The 23,390-nt window shown below is 33.0% G+C and overlaps 1 protein-coding gene and 1 long non-coding RNA gene across 2 annotated transcripts; one reads left to right on the top strand and one right to left on the bottom strand.

Moving 5' to 3' along the window:
- Positions 1-2,060: 2,060 nt before the first annotated feature.
- On the bottom strand, positions 2,061-10,965 carry LOC120189979 (splicing factor 3B subunit 2-like). Its single transcript, XM_039193116.1, has 19 exons — positions 10,933-10,965; positions 7,545-7,856; positions 7,187-7,306; positions 6,971-7,099; positions 6,801-6,863; positions 6,392-6,499; positions 5,794-5,871; positions 5,537-5,629; positions 5,287-5,373; positions 4,634-4,735; positions 4,428-4,547; positions 4,244-4,306; positions 3,575-3,723; positions 3,318-3,399; positions 3,164-3,222; positions 3,031-3,076; positions 2,574-2,665; positions 2,418-2,484; positions 2,061-2,129 (listed from the first exon to the last, which is right to left on the bottom strand). The coding sequence occupies exons 1-19, from the start codon at positions 10,963-10,965 to the stop codon at positions 2,061-2,063; spliced, it is 1,872 nt and encodes a 623-aa protein (XP_039049047.1).
- Positions 10,966-16,105: 5,140 nt separating this feature from the next.
- On the top strand, positions 16,106-17,938 carry LOC120188900. The gene is made up of 5 exons (XR_005522455.1): positions 16,106-16,397; positions 16,480-16,575; positions 16,772-16,822; positions 16,925-16,999; positions 17,360-17,938. It is a non-coding gene; the product is annotated as an uncharacterized LOC120188900 (long non-coding RNA).
- Positions 17,939-23,390: the final 5,452 nt, after the last annotated feature.

Genomic DNA, 23,390 nt, shown 5'->3' with positions numbered 1-23,390 from the left:
TAAATTCAATCTTATCATTTATTTCAGTCATTTCGAACAATTTTGACAACAGAACAACCCCGACAAATTGTTCTTCAGGTATTTACTCATAACTCAGATATTTCCGGGTTAGGTGTCTTCTCAGATTTTACAAACGGAATATCAGGAATTTTCCTGCTCTAAGTCAGGATCTTAACAATTAAATCCGTACTTAATCGAGTTAAGTACAAATCCGCTAAGTATTTTCTCATTCAGAGTCAACTCAGACTATTCTACCTCTTAAGGGCATATCCGTAATTTCTTAACCAGATAATTTCGATATTAGCTCTTAACGAAAATAATATAATTTAGAGATCCTATGATTAATTGCTTTCTTGAACACTCTCTGATCTTGAAACAGTTCTCTTAACAAACTTCTAGTATCCTTCAAGAACTCTCATAGGATTAAAACTGGTTATCCATAATTTCCAAATAAAACTAACATTTCTTATGCACATCAATATTTTTATCAAATCAATATGTCTGTAAAATCCTCTTATCTAACTTCCATATTCAAATCTTATCTTTTTATAACATAAGGGTATTTTCGTAATTTTACCTACCGGAGTATTCTCATAATTTCTCATCCAAGTACATTTAACATTTGATGAAATAAATTATAAGTTGCAGATACAGGGCTGATTCCTTTATCACTAATCACAAACTTGTAATTTAATCTAACAATTCCGCAATCTCTTATATTAGTCATTCGATCTGTAATTAGTTACAAATTTCTATCACATCATATCGAGTGTATAAATTATTCAACTCTACCAAAGTGACCAACATTATCTTGTTCATGCATTTATCAATATAAACATGTTCCATAAAGCATAAAGAGGTAGTAAAGTATTACCTCGATTTCCGTGCAATACTGATCGACCATAAAAATTCCATTCGAACGTCTTTGATCTTCAATTCAACTTCCAATAATTCCTCAGATACAGATCAACATAAATTATATCAGAAACGGAGCTTAATTGCGAATACGGATCGAATCGGGTAATAAATCAGTGAAAACAGCTTACCGGGTTCGAATTTGACGAAACGGACTTCGAATTCAGGACGTCGAAAGCATAAAATATGACTTTTCGGAAATTTGAAATTTTCGGTCAAAATCAACGGATTTGACCGGCAATTTCGAGGCCTTCTGGTTCGAATTTCGAAAAACGGACTACGGAATCGGATTTGGAACGTCGAAAAATGTCAGAATATGTATACTCGGTCAAAGTCAAAAGTCGTTTAATGCCTGGTTAAAGCCAGTCAAAGTTTTGGTCAACAGTGGTCAACGGTCAACGGTCAACAGCCGGTCATGCATTTGGACCATCCCCACGCGCAGTGACGGTGCGTGGGTACTGTTCCGGCAGCATAAAATTCACATAAAAATTTCTAAAAAATATTTTAAGTGATTTCGAGATACTTACAAAGCTCGGTTCAAATTTTTGAACGGCGGAGAGCTCGATTTCACCGAATCGAAAACTTTGACCGCTTCACCTCCTCACGCGCCGCCATCGACGGAGACCAAGGATGACACCGACAGACTCGGAACGATGCAAGGAACACGATGGTGCGGGAGGTGTCGTAAATGGATGACCCGATCGTCGTGAATCGATGAAAAACCAACAAAAATCGAATTATTACCGACGATACTTCCGACTGAAATTAACAACGAACGGACGATTCATGACGAAAGGTTTTAGAGATTTTATTCCTCGTTCGACAACGAACACGATGGTGGTTTCGACTCGTCGATCGAGATCGAACGAGTAGATCGGAGTTCAAAGAGGGGTTGATGAAGAGGAAAATCTGAAAAAATTTCTCCAGAAAACATACGGGAGATTTATAATTCTCTCCAAAATAAAAATGAATAAATCATGAGTTTAACCATTGAATTTCTTACACTTCTTAAAGCGGTCTGCCAAATTTAAAATTTTACAATTTAACCCAATGTTTCTTTCAAAATACCAAATTAAATCCACCACTTTATAATTTCTTAATTTTAACCCCTAAATTGAGGTGTTACAATCAGAATCGAGGCCTAATTAGAATTTGAAATCCTTCTTTGATTTCCCTTCTTTCTCTTGCATCTTACGCTTCCTTTTCTTCTCATTCTGCATCAAGAATACATGGAATTAACAATCATCGTGACATAAATGTAAACATCCAACCATCCATTTTCTAAACCATATCATGTTATTTTTTTATGTATTCTATGTCCGCTTAACGGTACATGTTCGGGCTCGTGGCTCCCTCTACCAACAATGTCGTCTCCAAGGTTCAAATATGTGTCCTCTCTTTGGTAACACCCAACACTAGTTGGTTCATATATTATTATTACTACTACTACTACAAATTAGATAAACCCAAAATTTCATCAAAAAGACTCCAGTAATCCTTACCTCAGCCACCATATCACTGAAGTCCTCACGCTGACTTCGTAGCTTCTCCTCCCTAGCTTCTTCATACCTGTGAAATCAGCCGAAGTGAGTAAACTAGATTATTTACCTTTGGGGACCAGACAAAATTAGATGGTAAAAGTTATGAGTCCAACTCACTTTGCAGGCAACACATTGTCCATAGCTTCCAACTCCTCTGGCTGCAGACTGACTTCCACCCTGTCAGATTTTTTACCCTTGAGAAGATCAACCTGCAATTGAAGAAAAGTTAGTATCAAATGTCAAATTATGACAATATAGCCAATTTAGTCACAGATTTCAACTTCAGGCCAAATAGAACATCTGATTTAGGCATTTAACAACATTCCATTGACCCAAGGGCATGGGAGTTGAAAACCCCCTTACCACAACTAGTTTATCTCTGAGTCAGTGATGAAATGTCTAGTACAGCAGGGAAAACTACATGATAACATTTGCATGTGGATCTTCATATAAAGATGAAACGCCAAAATGTAGCAAACTTGGGACAATGTTCTAAATCTATGCACATCTGTAGTCACGATAAACATGGGTGAAGAGACAGCAAGATCAAAAAATGTATACCCGTCTCTCTTACCCTTTTGGCTGCCGACTTGTCTTGGGTGCCAGTGTTAACCACGTATCTGTTTACAAGAAACAAGTTTCCCAATATCAGTCAAATATTTGAAGCTATTGAAACAAAAACTAAAAACAACAAATTAGACTCTTACGTGTGAGTTGTGCCAAGTAAAGTCCCAGGAGCAATCCTCTCTTCTTTTTCTTCAAGCACCTTTAAAGAAACAAGACAAACACGAAGCAGTGAGAAGAAAATCTCATGATGAATAATAACACAGGAAACAGAAAAGTTTCAAATATAATACTCACTTGGTAAAGAGGCCTCTCGGGCTCCTTCCTCTGCTGTTTACGAAGGTCAATTACATCAGGTGTCTCAACTCCGGTGGGAGTACTGAAGTCAAAGGGGGGAAACGTCATCATTGAAATAGTCAATACACCACGTACAACATAGATCGATAATGGCTAGAAATCAGTAAAAACCAGACTGATAAAGAATCTGGCCTGATAAGTTTGGGCAGTAAACAAAGTTTAGACTCAGACAGGAAGTAAATGTAGAATATGATTACCTTGAGAGGCTATCGACAGATTGGATTCCATCCTCCAACTCCTCTTCCTCCATCTGCTCTTCCTCTTCTTCCTCTTCTTCCTCCTCCTCTTCCTCCTCTTCCTCTTCCTCCAAATCACCCCAATGCTTTGACTTATCAACAGGCTCCTCCTGGATTTTATCATTAGATAAAAGTAAATAACATATTGCAAAATTAAAGCATAGGATCAAGAAATAGAAGTTTAATGCAAACTGTTGAAGCAACAAATACTACTATTCATTCTAATAAAAAGGGCACCCGTAGCCAAGTACACGACCCACAACAAGAAAGCTTTTGAAGAATGTTTCTAGTGGGATATTGCCAGTAAAGTCCAGTTGCTTCAAAAAAATTGACAAAAGTTTACACATTGCCATGATGAGTGTAAGATTACAAGCTATTGAAGCTGTTATACTCCTAGAGAGAGAAAATACTGTTGAGAGTACTTGTGTGGGTCAAGCTTAATGTTAGGATGATATAACACCCCGACTAGCTCTTTATTTATTATTTTTTTCAACTTCGGTAAAATTTGATCACATGAAGCCAATACCAATAAAGGAACAAAACGCAAGCTAAAAGCCTAAATTCTAGCATATTAGTAGAACTCTAAACTAGACTATCCAAAATCAAAATTCATTAAAAACTTGGATGTACCTCATAGTTAGGCTGATCTTGCTGCTGGACTCCAAATACATCTCCATACAATGGTCGTCCATACTATCAGCAATAAGTTCGAAAATGCAAGAAAGTTAAATAAAGAGATACATTAAAAAGATATCTAAAGATAGCTTTCACACTTACTAGAACACAGAACGCAGAGATTTTCTAAGAGGTTTACCTCATCTACCGGAGGTTGGCCCCAACCACCAGGGTGATAACCAAAGCTTGCTCCAGGAGGAATGGGTGCATTAAGGCCTGGTATTTTCAAATGTGGGTATGATGATGGAGGGCCATACCTCTGAAAGCAAAAATTACCAGTTAATAACACCAACAATACTGAGATTTCAGGTGCAAAAACAAACTGAGAACATTAACCAAATTAACCTGCATATTGATAAGCCACGGGGGCGGAGCACCCTCTGGCATGCCAAGAGCTTCTTTTAACTCGTGTGATAGGGAGCCTGGCTTCATCTCCCTCAACTTTACCTGTATTCCAAACAAATGATATTAATTTAAGACAACGGAAAAAATTACTGAATGATATCATCAGACATTAATCATTCAAGATTAACCATAAAAGTGCCAGTATCATTTGACTCAGGTATAAAATAGCCAGTTGTGCATCAATCTTAGCCAAAGGTTGATTGTTTCCGCAAAAAGAAGTTACCAGGGCACAGAAGACTACATACAAGTATAATAGCGTGATCTCTCAAGCACTTATTCCACAAAAATGTTTACAGTTGTGAAATCCAGTTTCTGTACCCTTAAAGTTTTACGGAACAAGTTTTCTTAATTCACAAGCTTAAATTAAGCTACACTCATTTCATCTACTTGGAAAGTAACCAAAAAATCTTGACCTCCTTAGTGCCCAGTGTATGATCCTATCATTTACAAAATCTAAAGTACATTGTCATTCAACAATGTCCCTATAATATTCAGAATTCAACATACATCTTATTAGAGAAATTGACACATTCATTATATTGAATAAGTATAAAGGGCGGCTTATTATACATGTAGAAAGAGCAGAAGATTACCTCAAATTCCTTCCCTTCATAATAGAGATCCCCATGAGTTGTCAGCTTTGGCTTTGTCTGATATTTAAAGAATGCATCATGAAGAACCTAGAAAACAGAAGCCAGAACTGCATTAGCTTTACGAGCAAGACAATATAATTTCAGAAAAGAATAAATGATTATGAGTAACCTTCCGTGACAGCTAAAAATGGATTGAAATAAAAATCTCCAAAATAAAAGAAAGAATCAATGAACCAAGAAACTAACAAACCTGATAGTCGATATCCATTTTCCCCATCTTTGGCTGCATACGTTCACGTTGTTTTTGCTTCAACTTCTTACTGTCCTCTTTTTCAATGTAAGCCTACTTAGAAAAAGATTGGTAGATAACATGAGGTGAATTATTCGGTTAAAATAAAGGATATCATTCCCACTCACAATCAATTAGTTACTTTAAAGCAATATATAGATTTCCTGGCATAAACAGCAAGACACTACACAACTGCAATTATAATGAAGTAAATTAACCTGTCTGATTTTTTCTATCCCTGTTGCAGCAATGAAATCAGGAAGCTGAAAAGGCTGCTTCTCAATACCGCGCTTCCCCTACAAAAATTATCCACAAGGTGATGAGAAACAGAAGTTTAAATTAAAATAAATATTAATAATATGTAGGAAGCTTCTGCATCCCATTCAGGTCACTTAAAAATAAATCTTAGATGGATCTAGCCCGAGCATTTAGCACAATGGAAAGGCATCTGAAAATCCAAAATAGATTTAATTAAAACCTTAATATTGAACAAATACCCCCAACATCTAGCATTCAAATTATTCTACTCCATGTAAACCTTATTAAATATCTATATCCCAACCCAGAATGCAGTCATATTAAAAGAGAAATCAATCATGAGTCCTTTCTGCAAAACACCTATAAAGTCCAGGCTCCAAGGCTCCAAGGCTGTCACAGCTGTTCCCCTGCAAGAAGTACATATATACATATAAGAGAAGCCTTATCGACTTGATCTTCCCCCACCGTCTCCCTAATTCACTCACTAAAGATTATGCCCTTAACCAGGAACACATATTTGGCCCATATTAATAGTTATATACCCATGAAGTTACTAACCTGCAAATATTTCCTTTTCTGAGACCAGTGCCTAGGCACAGGAACAGTATTTCGATATGCCTTCAAAAACACCAGCAACTTGGGATCTGCAGCAGTTGCATCCCAAACCTGACAAAATAATCGTATCTATCACATGAAATATCAAATTATAAACACAGAAGTAAACTCTGTTGTCCATTCACTTGCAATATTCCAACAGCATTGTGTTACAAGATCAGTTAGTTAAGGTTCCATAATAGCCATGATGAGAAAAAAACTTCAAATCAAAAGGTAAAAAATAAAAAATTTATAGCAAATGTGCTGTGGTACAATGTTGGACTAGAAATGTGTTTAACACAGATTGAAAAACAAACAAGACAGGATATCAACAGACTGTAAAAACAAGCAAGCATCAAATAGAGGAAAAAACCTCTACAACATCAGGCCTTGAGCAAATCTGCTTCAATTCAGTAATTTTCATCCGCCTTTGAAGCTGTCAACAATAACAACATAAGTATTTTCAGTCTTCAGTCTCATCAAAATGAACTAAATATGATAATATAAAAAAATATTTGAAAATAAAATGAGAAACCAAAAAACCTTCTTCTTCTTATTTGATAGGCCGCCTTTCTCTTTCTGTTGATTATCATGTTCCTCATCTTCTGAATCAGAATCAGCCTTCTTCTTAGCAACTGCATCTTGAGCAGACTCGTCCTTCTTATCTGCCTCCTATATAAATAGAATTACAAGTCTTTTTAGAGAACTACAAGTAAATTAAAAAATTAATGGATCGTATCTAACCGAATTTCATTTTACCTCAGAACCAGCAGCTTCCCAGAAGCTGAACTTTTCAAAAATCTTCCTAAATTCCTCATCAATACCATCATCTAACTCAGATTTTTCAGGAACGTACTCAATTACAACTTGTTCCATCACCTACAGTTCCAAACAAAAGAAAAATCAAAATATAAGATTAAACAAATGTAAATTAATTAAAACAGCACCATGCGAACTTTTTAAAAAAAAAAAAACTCAATTCAATCCAACTAAAGAAAATAAAAGTCCTTACATCACTATCTAAAACTATATTATAGGCGAATACATGCATAAACCAACGAAACAGTCGATATTCACTAAAAACATAGAAATCTCAAAAAAGAAAACGATCAGATACCTGGTGATGATTGGAGTTCTCCTTCGCTTCATCTTCGTCAGCTTCTCTGTCGCCGGATTCGGAAGCCAAACCATCGGCGGCGTCATTTTCTTGCTGGGAGGTCTTCTTGTTCTTCTTCTGCTTGCGCCTCCTACGACGTCGTTCGCTCTCGCGGGCCTTCTTGGAGGGGTTAGGGTTAGAGTTATCTTTACTCAGATCTCTGTTGTAAGCAACGGTGCCGTTTTGGTTAGGGAGTTCATCCCGTCTGTTTGACGATTGGATCCAGATAGGATTTGGTGAATGGTGAAGAAGATGGAAGAGAATCTTATATGGCTAAATATGGGGACTGGTTACGACCGCGTATGAGAGAAATTTGGCTTTGATGGCGTTATTGTTGGACAAAAGAAAGAAACTGGGCTTTCAAATGAGCCTACTACCTCTTGGAAATTGAGCCTATTTTTTAATCGGCTTAATGGGCTTTATTGCGCGTAAATATGTTCATGGATCGGATTGAATTGTAGTTCAAAAAAATTAAATAATTGTTTGATCCTAATCGATATAATAATTGTTAGATAAATATTTATTAAATAATTGTTCTATCCAAATCGATAGAAAATGAATTATGAAAAGTATTTTCTGGTGTTTTATTGATGTTGTGTAATTCATTTGTACTGTTTGGTACTTTTTAACGAAATATTTTGTAAAATTTGTTTCATTGTAATTTTTTTATCTTTTTTTAATTAAGTTAATTTTATTATTATAAAATTACATTTAAAAAGTTTTGAATATATTATAATATTTTATTTTTATAAGTGTATCAAATTGAATTAATTTCATTCATTTTCTTCTATAAAATATAGATAATATGAATAATTTATGTCGATTGTATTATAAATATATTCTTTTAAATTTGAAATATTTTTTTATTCTTATTTAATGACATTTTTAATAATATATTTATGTTTTAACTGTTAATTAATTTTTCATACTTTGGATTTAATTGAATAAATGTTAATCTTATTAATTAAAAATGTTGATATAATCTCTAAAGTTACACTATTTAAAAATATATTTACATTAGGAAATATTAATAACTAAGGGAAATTGTAATGTGGAAAGAAATAAAATGTCTTTTTTAGGTAACTTTGTAAATTCATTCCCAAATAAAACCACCTACACAATTCAACCTACAGACTCGACAACAACCTACACAAGTAAAAATAAAACAGTCTACCTACTCTACCAAATAATAACTCAACAATCAACCTATCCATGATCATAAAAAGACTCAGACCAATCAAAACCATCCTATCCCTTGTCCTGCATGCTCAAAGCTTCACCAAAATAGTTTTCTTCATATTAATCGAAAGAGCCTCAACAAAGGACCTCAAGTCACCAAACTGCCGATTGTAGATTCAAAGGAAAAGAATCCAATCCAAATGAGTTCAACCTATGACAAACAAAGTGAGAAAACTTGATTCTTCTGATCTATAAATTTGCCTTGTAACTCCCCCAACCCGTATCTGACCCGGATACGAGTCTGAGATGTCACATTAACCTTTCAAATCATATATTTGTACAAAATAGCTAAAAATTCAAATTTACATTAAAACAAACTAAATAGTTTACATTAAATACAATCATATGTTTTTAACAAAACCGATCAGAGCATATTCGATCAAAATCTTTAATTACATGCCAACTATATTCATTATCACAAAATACATATGATTCAAATATTTTTCTGATATGATCTTTGGAAATGAGAAGCTGACCTGACTTGCCTATCCTTGCTCCTCTTGCATCTCGGAACTTACGTATGGAACACTCACGTTATGTCATTGACTTAGTGAGGCATATAAAACTTATAATAAAACATATCATCACTAAATCATACTATATGCATTTCATATAATCATATTAAAACTATAAAACACCTTACAACAAAAACATAAATACATACATACATACATATACATATAACCTCATTGTATTCATTATCACCTTTATCATTATTAACATCAGTCTCATAATCATTGTTTAAAACCCTTAAACTATTTAATTTATATAGGCTTGCAATTAACATTTATAAAACATCATATAGTATATTTCACGAGCAAAGCACATAACATTACACAATATTTATTTATGTTATCTCTTTTATTAGCCCATGGTACATTTGAGAACTAAAGATATGTGAGTACATTGATGTTGTGCACTAATGCTGTCACCACAACTCGTAATTTGCACCGAAGTGCCACTTAATTGTCCCAAAAGACCACATAGTTTTGTCCCGAAGGATCACATAGGTTTGCACCGAAGTGCCACATAGGTTTCTCTCGAAGGACCACATAGAATTGTCCCTAAAGACCATATATATGTTCCAAAGAACCAAATATATGTCCCGAAGGACCTCATATATGTTCCAAAGAATCACATATATGTCCCGAAGGACCACATAGAACCCTCGACTCTTGGCATGTCAACTATACTCCTATCTCTCATATCACATAACATGGGCATTATCATTTATATTTGTCATATAATAACATAGGAACACAAATCATCACATAACTTATATCATTTCACATGTATTCACATGGGTCATATCTTATAGAATATATCATATGTGAATATAATAACTTATATCATATCATATAACTTATGTTATATATGCATATAATCTCATAACTTTTATCACATAATTCATGTAACATTTCATATAGTCACTTAGATCATTGTCTTATAACACTTATCATATAACTTCATATCACATAACATGTAATGCAAGCAAGATGTATTAATATATACATGTAATCACATACTTATATCATATAACTTAATCTTTATTCTCCTATGTTCACATATCAACCCATATAATTTAAGCAGGTACTCTTATACATATTTTTAATATAATCAGTATATCAATACAATATAGTTTATCTCACATATTTACATAATCATCTATATCATATAAAGTTTATACTAATTTCATATATTCACTTAGTTCAACTTCACATAGTTTGTTACCTAGACATATATTCTCATATGGTTTTCTATATATATTTACCATACAACTAATATTACATGTTAGTATAATTACTTATGTTAGTATTTCCTAGCTTATATCCGATTCTCATATTATTACATATATATCAATGCTACTTAACTTATCTCAATCTTCATTTAATCACATAAGTCCATTACATCATTTCACATAGATCTATTTCATATTACTTATATCTTGTTATCATATATTCACCTAACTCATTATCATACAATATAACATATGTCATATAGTTCACTTAAACTTAGAACATTTCATAGGATTCATATTCACATGTCACATGTTCACATAATTACTTAAGTCGATAACACATAGCTATGTAATTCATATCATCTAGCTTACATCTTGTTCTTCTATCTTCTCATAGATCCTCATTACATAAATTATATTACATGTCCATATAATCATTTATATTTATATCACATAGTTTATATCACTTTCTCTTGTTATTACATGAGTAATTGTTATTTACATAGTTCATGATCATGTAACCTATATCACAGAGTCACATCATTACATAAATCATATCACATAGCAAAGAACATCACAATACATATTCACATACTAACAGCTACCAACTATACTTATATTCATGCATTCATAAAATCAAAACATGGAAATAGACTCATCGCAAGTCTAATTTCCATATAATCATATACTATAATCATACGCACTCACCTGGCCTCACTAGCCAATTCAAACACTTATGACTCTTGTACAATCTTATAGCTTCGAATCGTCTTGGACTTGTCTTCGATCGATATATACACGAATATATGACTTATATGAATATCGGAGTTTGAATTGCTTATAACCAATCAATATAACTTAAGATAAAAGAAATATTTAATTTAGCATTTCAAGCTCAATAGTATCGGTACTCTCACTATAGTACCGATACTACTCTTCTATGGTATCGATACCCCCTTGGTAACGATATCATTTTGACATTCTGGTTTTATAACTTGATAATGGTATCGATAGTAGACACTCGTTATTGATACCCCTTTAACTAGTACTGGTACCACTCTTTAGGTATCGATACTTCTTAAAGATTTCATCCGTTTTACTCTATGGTATCGATATTATTCATGCAATATCGATACCCATACCAAATTTTCACATATTTTTACCTTGAAGTATCAGTACTTGTTCAACCAGTACTGATACCCCTTGCCCAGAATACACTTCTTTAACTCGAAAATTTACCAAAAATTATATAAACTCCATATCTTGAACTCCTCTCAATACTTTAAACTCAACTATACTTACTCAAACCATCTTATATCACTTTAACACATCTAAACATACAATATTTCATTAGAACACTTGAAACTAAAAATCTTACCAGTTATTCAACTTTGTTATTCATCCTCTTTAACCTCTTTAATCTCTTATTCTAACTGATGACAAGTCAAATATGACTTCTAAATTCATTTACAAACTCTGTTTCAACAATTCACTTAAAAACTCTTTATATTCAGTCTTTCATAACTTATATATCTTTGAGGTTTAAGCAACCTTAAACTTTCCTTAAGCTTTCTTAACACTCCAAGAATCAAAACCAAACTTAATTTCAAGAAATAACCAACTTATAAAATACTCACCTTCTCAAATGGGTTCACGGCTGAAGGAAAAAGGAGAAGAGAAAGATATTCCAGATTTTTCTTTCCTTTTCCTTTACTACATGTGTATATATAACACCACAAATGAATTTTAAATTCATTTCCTTGCTAATTGACTATTATGCCCTTTCCACTTCCAAACTTTACTATTAAATCCAAACCAAGATACTCCAATTAAATCCTTGAACTTTTAAATTTTTTTGAAATTGATCACTAACTTTCAAAAACTTTTATTTTAGTCACTAACTCAGCTTTTGGGATGTTACATGCCTCGTATAACATTTCTTAATATATATGTAATTCACTCAAAACTCAAACAAATATTTTCATGATGATCAATGACCATTAAAAATTCAAACTTCAATTTTATTGAAAATTAAGAAACCAATGAAAGCCTTAAAAAACAATCAAGGACGAGATTTTGCCAAGCCTAAATCTCTTTTCCATTTTTTTCTTTTTTGAAAAGATAATCACTTAAAACCCATTTAATCTATAATTAAGAAAAAAAACCTTAACCCCTTATCCAAGTTAAACACTATTTCAACCAAAAAAATCAAAAGAAAATTCATTCAACTTTAGTACCATGAATATTCAAAATTAACAATAGGATTGTTTCAAAAAAATTAACAATAGAATATTTCAGTAATGTTGAGGCAAAGAAACAATACCTTTGGAGCTTCTAAGAGATTTAAGAACAATTTTGCAACCTGAAGTGTATTTTTCACTTTTCATAATAGGAGTGAATATGTTGTTAATGCTTTCATGAGTCTTCTTCTACGTTTTAAGAAATCCCAAGAATTTAGATTGAGAAAATTCAAGAACTCATTTTTAAACGGAAAACAAAAAAGAAAAAAGAAACATGTGAAGCTTACCTCTGATGAAAACGCTAGAGTGATAATAAAAAAAATTGATGAGAGAAAGAGAGTCGGTGAGGGACAGAGAGCTGATGAGAGGTAAAAGTTGTTGATGAATTGGTAACGGTGGCGAGCAGTGAAGACATAGGGCAAAAGATTTGGGGAAAACAAAGAACCCATGAGAAGGCTAGAAGCTTTTAGGAAAACGACTTACCAAAAAAATACTCGGTAAGTTTTTGGGTTTGTCTAAAGAAAGGCGGACTAATATACGGCTAAGAAACGGCGTGACTGGAAATTTAATAAGATAATTAACAAACTCGATAAAGCGCTACTGGAAATGTTGACAGACTCATAATGTTATAAGTAGAAAACATGAAAAACTATTAAAAAATTTGACTGTAGTTACTTTTCCCCATCCAAACACCTGAAAAGGGGGAAAATGTTTTCAGGAAATTAAATTCCTTCAAACAAACATACCCTTAATGTAAATTAATTATAAGATTAGTAATAAATACATTATTTTATTTAAAAATTATAAATAGATCACTCAATAAAATCATTGTTATAAACAGATCATTAAATTTAAATGAATACTTATGTAACACGATAACAATGAAGGAATAAACTATGTAATTAAATGAACGATTTAATTTAAAACGCTCTAGCTAAAACTACTAGGAAAATTGGATGAACAAGTTATGAATAATGGATTAGGCGGCTCGGATTGCTATAGAATTACTTAAAATAATAATGCGACGATAAATTTATAGATTATTTGTTTCATTCAATAACTAGGCCTACGGTTAACCATATTCGAGACCCTATATGTCTCCTATAGGCACTTAGAATGGTGAGCACATGTAGACTAGTATGAGCCAGGACGTTATACCTAGAGGTTGCACATGTTATTCTTTTGAATTTATCCAAGAAGGTCATCCTTGCATTGCCACGGCAAATCTTCCTTCTTTCTCCTTCAACCTGCACCTACTTACACATACCAACCACAAATCCTTCCCAACAAGCGATTAAAAGCAGCGAATATATCTAATTAAGCACAAATCAAGCTCCATAATGAAATACAACAAAATGTTATTGTATTAATATAAATATGCAAATAAAACACAAAAGTACAACTAATTAACCAAGATAGAAACCTTGAGCCAAGATGAATGGATGTCTAACCCTCTATGAATATTTCATCTTAGAAATTTAGAAGATCAATAAGAACACCTGAGTTCATCACAACGCAATTGGCTCAATTCATTATAATGCATTTGGATAATTGCACTACTAAATTAGAACAAGATAAAATCTTGAAAAGAAATAATAGCTCTTAAACATACTTTTTAAGAAAATTATTTTGTATTTCTAAATGATGTGTTGAATTACATATGAGATGTGACTATTTAAAAGGCTAAAAAAGACATAAAATTTAGGTGAAATTCCTAAAATCATATTTTGAACTAAACTATGAAACTAATAAAATAAAAATAAATCCTAATTCATCTAAATCACTTAATAAAATAAATATTAGATTAATCCTAATTTATTTGAAATAAATATTTTTATGAATATAAATAGGTCGCGTCAGTATAGGTAGCTTAGTTAGAGAGTTGATATTGTTTGAACTAAACTATGAAACTAATAAAATAAAAAAATCTAATTCATCTAAATCACTTAATAAAATAAATATTAGATTAATCCTAATTTATTTGAAATAAATATTTTTATGAATATAAATAGGTCGCGTCAGTATAGGTAGCTTAGTTAGAGAGTTGATATTGGTGTAAGAACGATAGTTAGTTTATGGTCAATTGGAGTGAGTAGAAAGAATGCAGATAGAAGAAGATGAATTGTATGTGCCTAATAGCAACGAAAGATAGAGGATCCCTTTTAAGTTTGTCTGATGAGTGTCTATATCGACCCTTTCACGACTGGTGTCATGTTTAAGGTCATCACACATATGACTGTCAACTTTTGGATTTGGCTCTATCAAAGTTCACGTTAAAGATTGAGGAGGTGGACTCTAGAGAACATCTATGACGGAGGATTTTTTTTTTTAAAATACATTATTAAAAAATACACTATTGATAATTATAAAATTTTAAAAATGTATTAAAAATTCTATAATACAACTACCCTCAAATTTTAATTAATATCTTTGCAATGAACCCTAAACCCTAAACTATAAGCCCTAACCCTAAATTATAAACCCTAAACCCTAAATTATAAACCCTAAATTGTACTTACCTCATAAATCGATACCAAGTCGATTAATTAATGACTTTGTAATAAATCCAAAACCCTAAATCATAAACCTTAAACCCTAAACCCTAAATTAAACCCTAAATTGTACTTACCTCATAAATCGATACCAAGTCGATTAATTAATGTCTTTGTAATAAATCCAAAACCCTAAATCATAAACCTTAAACCCTAAACCCTAAATCTAATTATGTGATAGGGTTAAGTTATGCAAATGAAGATAACATACAAATTATACAAAATGATGTTATGTGACTCCTAAATAAATCATTCGCATACTTATACATAAACATATCAATATGCAAAATAAATATACACAACTAATTAAAGAAAACAATCCTAAACATAGACTAAATTAAGAGAAACCTAAATGTGAGGACTAATTTAAGCTAAATATACTAACTTTAGAATGATGATTAAATTCACGTAATGTAAAATTAAACTTACAAAATTGGAATTAAACCAATGACTTAAATACAAAATGCGCATAAAACTATGGGTCTTATATGCAATTGATCCTATTCGGAAATACAAAATTAAATATAATATACCAAACTATAAATTTATTAAACATGCATATACATATTAAACTAATGACTAAATTTAAATAAATGTAAAATTCAATATACAAATCAAGAATTAAATTAGGGATTTACAAAAGGGTGCTCAAGTTTGGGGGACTATAACTTAATTTACCAAAAAATTAATATGAAACCTAAATTTAACTAAACCTAAACTAAACTCACGCACACAAAAAACCAAACACAGCCACACAACCCCTTTATTTTACAACAGCCTCTCTCAATCCCATCTCTCCCTCTCACGCACACACGACGCCACTCTCAACATGATGATCCTCTTTTTCTCCGACGAAGACCCTAATACAGTAGGGTAAACCAGATCGAAAACTTCTACCCTTTAGGTTTCAAACTACCCAAATAAACCACTTTATTTCCCTACTATCCTCATCTCTCTCGGCGACCGAGAAAGCTCGAAAGCTTTCTACATTGGCCACCACACGCGGGTGGCCAAATCTAACTCCGACCACCACGGGACTCAACTGGTAAGTATCTAATCCTAATCCATACACTACCAAGCAGTTGGTTCTATTATAACCCATTATTTTTATTTACCCTGATCTAAAGCTATAGAACACGACACCACCAGCCGAATGTTACTAAGGCTCAGATGATCTCCATTCAACAATCAACCCTTCCTCTTCTCTTAGATCCCTAGCTAAGGTATTTTTCCCCTACACTTTCCTCATTTTTATGATCTGATTTCGGTCCTAAGGCTTCCCTAGGGAAGGTAAGAAAATGGTCAAATTTTGAATCTGATTAGAACTTTAATTTTTGTCCATTTCTTTTTCTGTCTAAATTTGTAAAACATTTTGTAAATCGATTTCAAATTTCCAATGATTTATATTACTACTTCTAGGTCCTTAATGTTGAGCAAAAGTCTTGATTCAGGGCTCACTGAAGTGTCATGGTATTAAATTATCAATTTCTTAGGAACTTGCTTCTTTCTTTCTTTTTACTTTCTCAATGACCGTTAAGTGAAAAACTTGTTTACGTATTTGTTTCCTTACAGAATTACCTAGTTGGAGCTTTCAAGCCGCCGTGTAATATTTTCATATCATTCGCTGATGGAAGAAACCGCAGGCTGGTATATCTCGCTTCTGACGTTTTAGGTCAATAGGAAAAGTTTGCTTTTAGATGCAATGCAGAATGCATCATGATTTTCCTTTATACTTTCCAGGCAGTTAATGATAAAGTTGAGATGTAAGTAATTGTTCATTACATATTTGTTTCACTTTTTGTTAATGCAAAAGTTTACATAAAGTGTGTAATTTTTGCTGCATTTGATTTTGAACCCGTTATCTTCCCTCCCGTTTTTCTCTTTTTGAATCAAGCTTTGTTCAACAGTTGTGCTCTTGAATTCTAAATGACATATTAGATTTTTTTTCATGCACGTTTGTTTGGTATTTTGTCTTCAAATATACTCTTAATCAATGTTCTTTTGTAGGTACCGCTAAAAAAGGAAAATGGGAAAACAATTATGGTTGCACTCTTCCAGAACCAGGAAAATATTGTAGGAGAGGTAGTGTTTTTCATGTTTCCATCTCAGGACTTATGATTGAGGCATCTGCTTGTTATATACAAATTGTTCTATTATTTATTTGCAGTCAAAACTGTATCCATTATTTTTCTTATTGTTGATACTTCAGGTAGTTATAGAACCAATAATTAAAATACCCCGAGAAATCCTTCAACAATATGATATACATATGGAGTAGAAGAACACTACCTCCTGTTGTTGATTCCTCTCTGGTTTTTTTTTATGGCTGACCTCTCCCCCCTTTTCTGATGATGATCGAGACTATATCCTTGATATTTTCTCTCTGTCTTCTTGTTGTGCTTGGTGCTCTGTCCCTTTTTTTATGTGTCTGCAGGGCATGGATTCGAGCATGGCTAGCATGGGCACGACAACATTAGTTTCGGTGGATGGTCGACCAGCATGGATCTTCCTCGATGGGTTCACGTGGGTAGCGCACTGTCTCGGGCTTCCTCCTGGTGGATTTGCACCATATGTTAATATAATAAACATGAGTAATAATAATACTAATAATTATTATAAAAAAAAACTTCAAAACTTATATTAATTATCCTAAATTTCTTGTAATTGTATTTTTATTTTTTAGATTTTTTATAGTTCATACATTCATATTATAATATATTGGTGATTGTTGATTAAAGGGAAAATTATTTATATATTTTAAATGTAATATAAGATTTTTGTAGGTTTAAATTCGAGTTTGAGTTCAAGCTTGAATCGAGTTCAAGCTCAAAATCGAGCTTCAATCGAGCTCGAGTCCCGAGCTTCAATCGAGCTCCTGAAATTTTTTTTGAGCTCGAGCCTTTTCGAGTTCGAGTCGAGTTTCAATAATATATTTTGAGTTCGAGCTGAGCTTCATAATTTTTAGCTCGCGAGTTTTCGAGTCGAGTCGAGCCTACGTTTAAAGTTTTCGAGTTCGAGTCGAGCTCAGTAATACTCGAGCTTAACTCGGCTCGTTTACACCCTAGTGTGGTGTCTGTAGAGGTCTTTATAGTCTGAGACTTATGGCGGAAAATATAAAGATCATCTTTTGATTTTGTTGAATAAAAGAGGCATCTTAATGCTCTCATTCTCAAGATAGAAACGATTCATTTCTTTTTTAGAATAACCCGATTGATAGGCCAAATCATCTTTGTGTTGGCAAAGGTATCTTGGCGCGTATAATCAAGCAAATGATAATATTCCTGAATGGGATGAAAAAGGATACCTTGGAGACAACTCACATTTTTATAGATACAGAAGCAACTCAATAGTTTTACAGGTAGCGGGATGAGATGTCTTTGTATTCAGAGGCATCTCGACTCTCTTGACCAGAGAGAAGGTAATTCAACGCATTTTGGAGAAGCGAAAACAATGAAAAAAGGCATCTTTATGTCAATAAAAGGGCATGATCATCTCAATGCCTGTGAAAGTAAAGGATAATAGTTTAGAAGACATACTTGAAGGTATGAGCTCGATCGGAGGATAGAGTCTCTCGTAGAGTGTGACATTTCTTGCAGGGAGTAAAATCTCACGCAGATGATGACTTATCTTACGGAGAATAAATTTTACATAAAAGATAACTTCTCCTATGAAGGATTTAGGAGAATATATCAACAACTCAATAATGTGGATGGACAGTGGAGGCATCTTGACTCTCATGACCGAAGGCAACTCACACTTTTGGTCGGCCGCTAGTGGCAACAATATTTAAATCTATAATGAAGTAGAGACATCTCAACACTCAGAGTAGAAGTAGCTTGACAATCTTAGTCAAAGGAGATATATCTCTACTATGGAAGCACAATGGAGGTATCTTACATTGTGGTAATACAATGAAAGATAATAAAATTCCAAAAAAAAAAAGATAGGGTATGCCTAGAGGGTTTAACTCGTAGCCGGGGAAAATATTCCAATATTTATGTGCTTGCATAATGCTTTCATATATAAAATCTCCTCAAATGGTAGGAATAAACGGGAACAAATGTGTTCTACGCTCACAACAATAATTGTTGGTGGGAATTAATGGGCCACATTGACTATTGGCGGCTAAACCTTTTTAGTTTGGACAAAGAGTCACAATTGGTACAAGAACGATAGTTAGTCGATGATTGATTCGAGTGAGAAGAGAGAAGAGAGAATGATGGTAGAAGAAAATTAATTGTGTGAGTCCGATAGGAAGAGAAGAGAAAATATCCATTTTCAAGTTTGTGTGATGGGCCTTTATGTCAATTGATGTATCAATCTTTAAAAATAACTTTATTTTTATCCAAAATGATTTAGTTTTTCTCTCGTATGCATATATCAACTATAGTCGCCTTATTAGCATACCATGAAACCCGATGAAAATAGACATGTTGAAAAAAGCTATGCATCCATCAAATGGAGGAGCCATGAGACAAGATAAAAAAATTATTATTATTGTAATATATATAAATACAAGATAAACAAAGAAAACCAAAATATAAAATCTATAAAATAAATCATAGAATTATAAAATAGCTAAATAAAATAAAGATCGTAGGCGATCAAATCATTTGACAACGTGAATTAAGATGTATACAGATGATTGAGAATATGAAAAGAAAAAGAAAACCAGTATGTGAAAAAATAGTGAAAAAGAGATAAAGGAGAAATAGAGGAAAGAAGAATATAGGAGAAGTTGATAGCGACTCCCATATTATCAACGGTGATAATCGATTAAAAAAAGTATTGTATAAAACTGTTAGAAAATATTTGATTTAATGATTTTTTTATCTGTTTGATTTAGAAAACAAATTGAACTAATTATTTAGAAATCTTGAAATGTTCGTGTAATAGTTGTCGAGACCGTCTTTCGGTTGGACCTAGAATTGGGCTTCGACTTGAAATAATTAGGTTAGAGTCGTCACCGATCATTTATTTTAAAACAAATGGGTTGATCGGATACCTTTTTCTTACCTGATATGCATCGTGCCAGATATGTGTCGGATTCGAGAGTCGGTTACAGTCAAGGAAGGGTTAGCACCTTTGAACTACCCTTTCGGTACTACGTAATTTCCAATTGTCTTTAATTAAGAAAATTGAGAGTTTAAATTAGAAGTTAAAAATACAATCCCAAATTACTTACATTAGATTGATTTGAAAACATCCGCAAAAAGTCAAGAGACACGTTAGAGGAAAAGAGGTAATAAAAATAATTAAATAAGAAATCGATGAAATAAAAAAGAAAAAAAGAGTAAAGAGTAAAGAAAGATAAAGAAAAATATTAGTAATAAAATAAATAAAAATAAACAAAATAAAAGGAAACCGACCCCAAAAAAATAAAAAACATAAATAAATAAAATAAACCAAAATAAAAAAATGGCATAAATAAAATATAGGACAATAGTAGTAAAAATGATATATATATAAAAAGAAAAATAAGGATATAAAGGAGATAAAATAATGATAAAATATATATATGTTAATATTAATACTAATACTAACAAAATAAATAAAAGGAAGGAAACATGTATGTATAAATATAATACTAATACTAAGAAAATAATATACAAAATAATAAATATAAAAATAATAAAAATTAAATGGAAAAAAAGATATATAAATAAAAATATGGGGGACCGAATTGGAAGGAATTTAAAACAGAAGGTCAAATTTAGAAACGGATTAGTGACCAAGATCGAATTTAAGGACCCAGAAAGATGTCTAAAAAATACGAGGGACTGAAAGGAAATTTGCCAACTAAACGTTGAAAACACGCTGACCCAGCGAAGCGAATCGGGTCCAGGCGCGGGTCACCAAGGTCCACGGGTCGAATATATATCCAAATGAACACATATTTTTTCATTTTGAAAACGCCCCACATTTGGATTAAAATCAAAACCCTTAAATTATCTCCCTTGTTCTTGGTTGTTCTTTATCTTGAAGAACAGCCGTCGCACGAACCCAGAAAATCGGTGGTCACCGCCACGCCAGCCGTCGCTCATCGATGGTGGCCCGTCAAAAAAATTATACTTTTTAAAGCCCTTTTCACCCACAACCTAAAAGTCCAAACGTTTTTTCAAAACTAGCTCGTAGGGGTGTAGATCTAGAAAACTAGATTTCGAACAACCCCCTTATGTTCATCGGCCATTCGAGTTTTGGAACGAAAAAGAAGAAGAAAAAGTAAGCATGCAAGGGATCAAGAACGAACAAAAATACGATAAAAACACTACCTTTATTTATTTTTGAAATATTGTACAAAAAGCTTCGGTTTGCCTCTTTGTATTTACTAGTGTTTCGTATACAAATTGTGTGTGATAGCTAGTGTTTGTGTGTGGTTTTCTTGTGTAAAAAGTATGTGCTCCCCCCTTTTCAAATCAGATTTCACACTTATTTATAACGAAAAATAAATCCTATTTTTGAGTGTTTGATTCCTAACAAAACTCTTGTTTTGTTTATGTTCCACTCATGCACGTTTATTGGTGGTGAGCGAAACGGCCGGTGGATGAGTCGGGGTTAGAGAGGCGCGACTGACCGAAGGGTCTTAAAAAATGGCGCTGGAATGGGAAAACTAGGGTTCCCAAACCCTAGTTCACCGGTCTAGAGAGACACAAGTGGACCGGTTCGGCTGAAGACCGGTTCTGAAGGTTTTGCTGATGGGCATGCAATGTCTGGACTTGGGCCACTCTGCACTGGGCCTTGTAAATGGTCTTTTATGGGACATGTCACATGTAATTAAAATGAATAAATATGTTATAATTATAAATAATATGATATGTACACATTACGTATTACACATAAACCATATATTATAAAAAATGCAAATATAAATGCCATATGGACAAAAATATGTGTCGACAGATGCCCCTCTTTGCCCATAGTCGTGTAACGGTATAGGGCAAAGATTAAAAGACACACTTTTCCTCTAACATGAATATATCAAAACACCATCCATATAGGGGCCAATCCCCCATCGAACATCCACTGTTGTAGAGTTGAAATCCGATGATGAGACTGATTTGTCAATTTGAATTGAATCCTGAAATGACTCCCTCGTCGTGAGGTTGATGGTGAATGGCTTCTTAGTTGCGAAGTCGGGTCCATCTTGAAATGGAATTGAAGCCGTAATTCAGAATTTGAATCAGAATGTAGCTTCTCGTTGCCAAGTCAAATCCGGTCTTCTTTTTGGTTTAAAGACCTTGGTTTGAAAACGCGACTGAAAAATAAATCTTTGACTTTACCAAGTGGTTGATAGGTACTTAAGCTGAATGAGATCACTCGAGAGGTCTTAGTCTTTTAAGAGAAACAGTTTCAAAGGTTTTTTAAGAGAAACGATTTCAAAGGTTCTTTGTATTTCAAGAGAAACGATTTCAAAAGTTTTTTGTGTTTCAAAAGAAACTGTCTCTAGGGAGGCAAAATTTTGTTTCAAGAGAAACATATTCAAAGGTTGGTGTTTCAAGAAAAACTGTCTCAGGGGAGATAAAATTTGTTTAATGTAAAACATATTCAAAGATTCTTTTTCAAGGGAAACTGTCTCAAGAGAGACAAAATTTGTTTCAGGGAAATTATCTCAAAAGAGACGAAGATAAAATTTGTTTCAAGAGAAACTGTCTCAAGAGAGACAAAACTTCCAAAAGAAACTGTCTTAAGGGAGACGAAATTTGTTTAATGTAAAACATATTCAAAGATTTTGTTTCAAGGGAAATTGTTTTCAAAGTTTATGTTTGAAGAGAAACTGTCTCAAAGGAAACTATCTCAATAGAGACAAAATTCATTTCAAGGGAAATGTTTTCAATGTTTATGTTTCAAGAGAAACTGTTTCAAGGGAGACAAAATTTGTTTCAAGGGAAACTATCTCAAGAGAGACAAAATTTATTTCAAGGGAAATGTTTTCAATGTTTATATTTCAAGAGAAACTGTCTCGAGGGAGACAAAATTGGTTTCAAGGGAAACTATCTCGAGAGAGACTAAACTCATTTCAAGGGAAATGTTTTCAATG

Source organism: Hibiscus syriacus, unplaced genomic scaffold (assembly GCF_006381635.1).
Source record: "Hibiscus syriacus cultivar Baekdansim isolate YM2019G1 unplaced genomic scaffold, ASM638163v2 tig00004072_pilon, whole genome shotgun sequence".
In the NCBI taxonomy this organism is placed as follows: Eukaryota; Viridiplantae; Streptophyta; class Magnoliopsida; order Malvales; family Malvaceae; genus Hibiscus; species Hibiscus syriacus.
The sequence above is the reverse complement of the archived record's forward strand: the minus strand, read 5'-3'. Positions and strand labels throughout refer to the sequence as shown.

Bases quoted from the DNA above. Each gene is read 5' to 3' on its own strand.
- LOC120189979 (XM_039193116.1), bottom strand. From the start codon at position 10,965: ATGAGGATCTATGAGAAGATAGAAGAACAAGAT. The intron at 3,724-4,243 runs GTACATCCAAGT...GATAAAATCCAG, and splicing joins AAGATCAGCCTAACTATGAG to GAGGAGCCTGTTGATAAGTC. The intron at 3,077-3,163 runs GTAAGAGTCTAA...TCTTGTAAACAG, and splicing joins TTACTTGGCACAACTCACAC to ATACGTGGTTAACACTGGCA.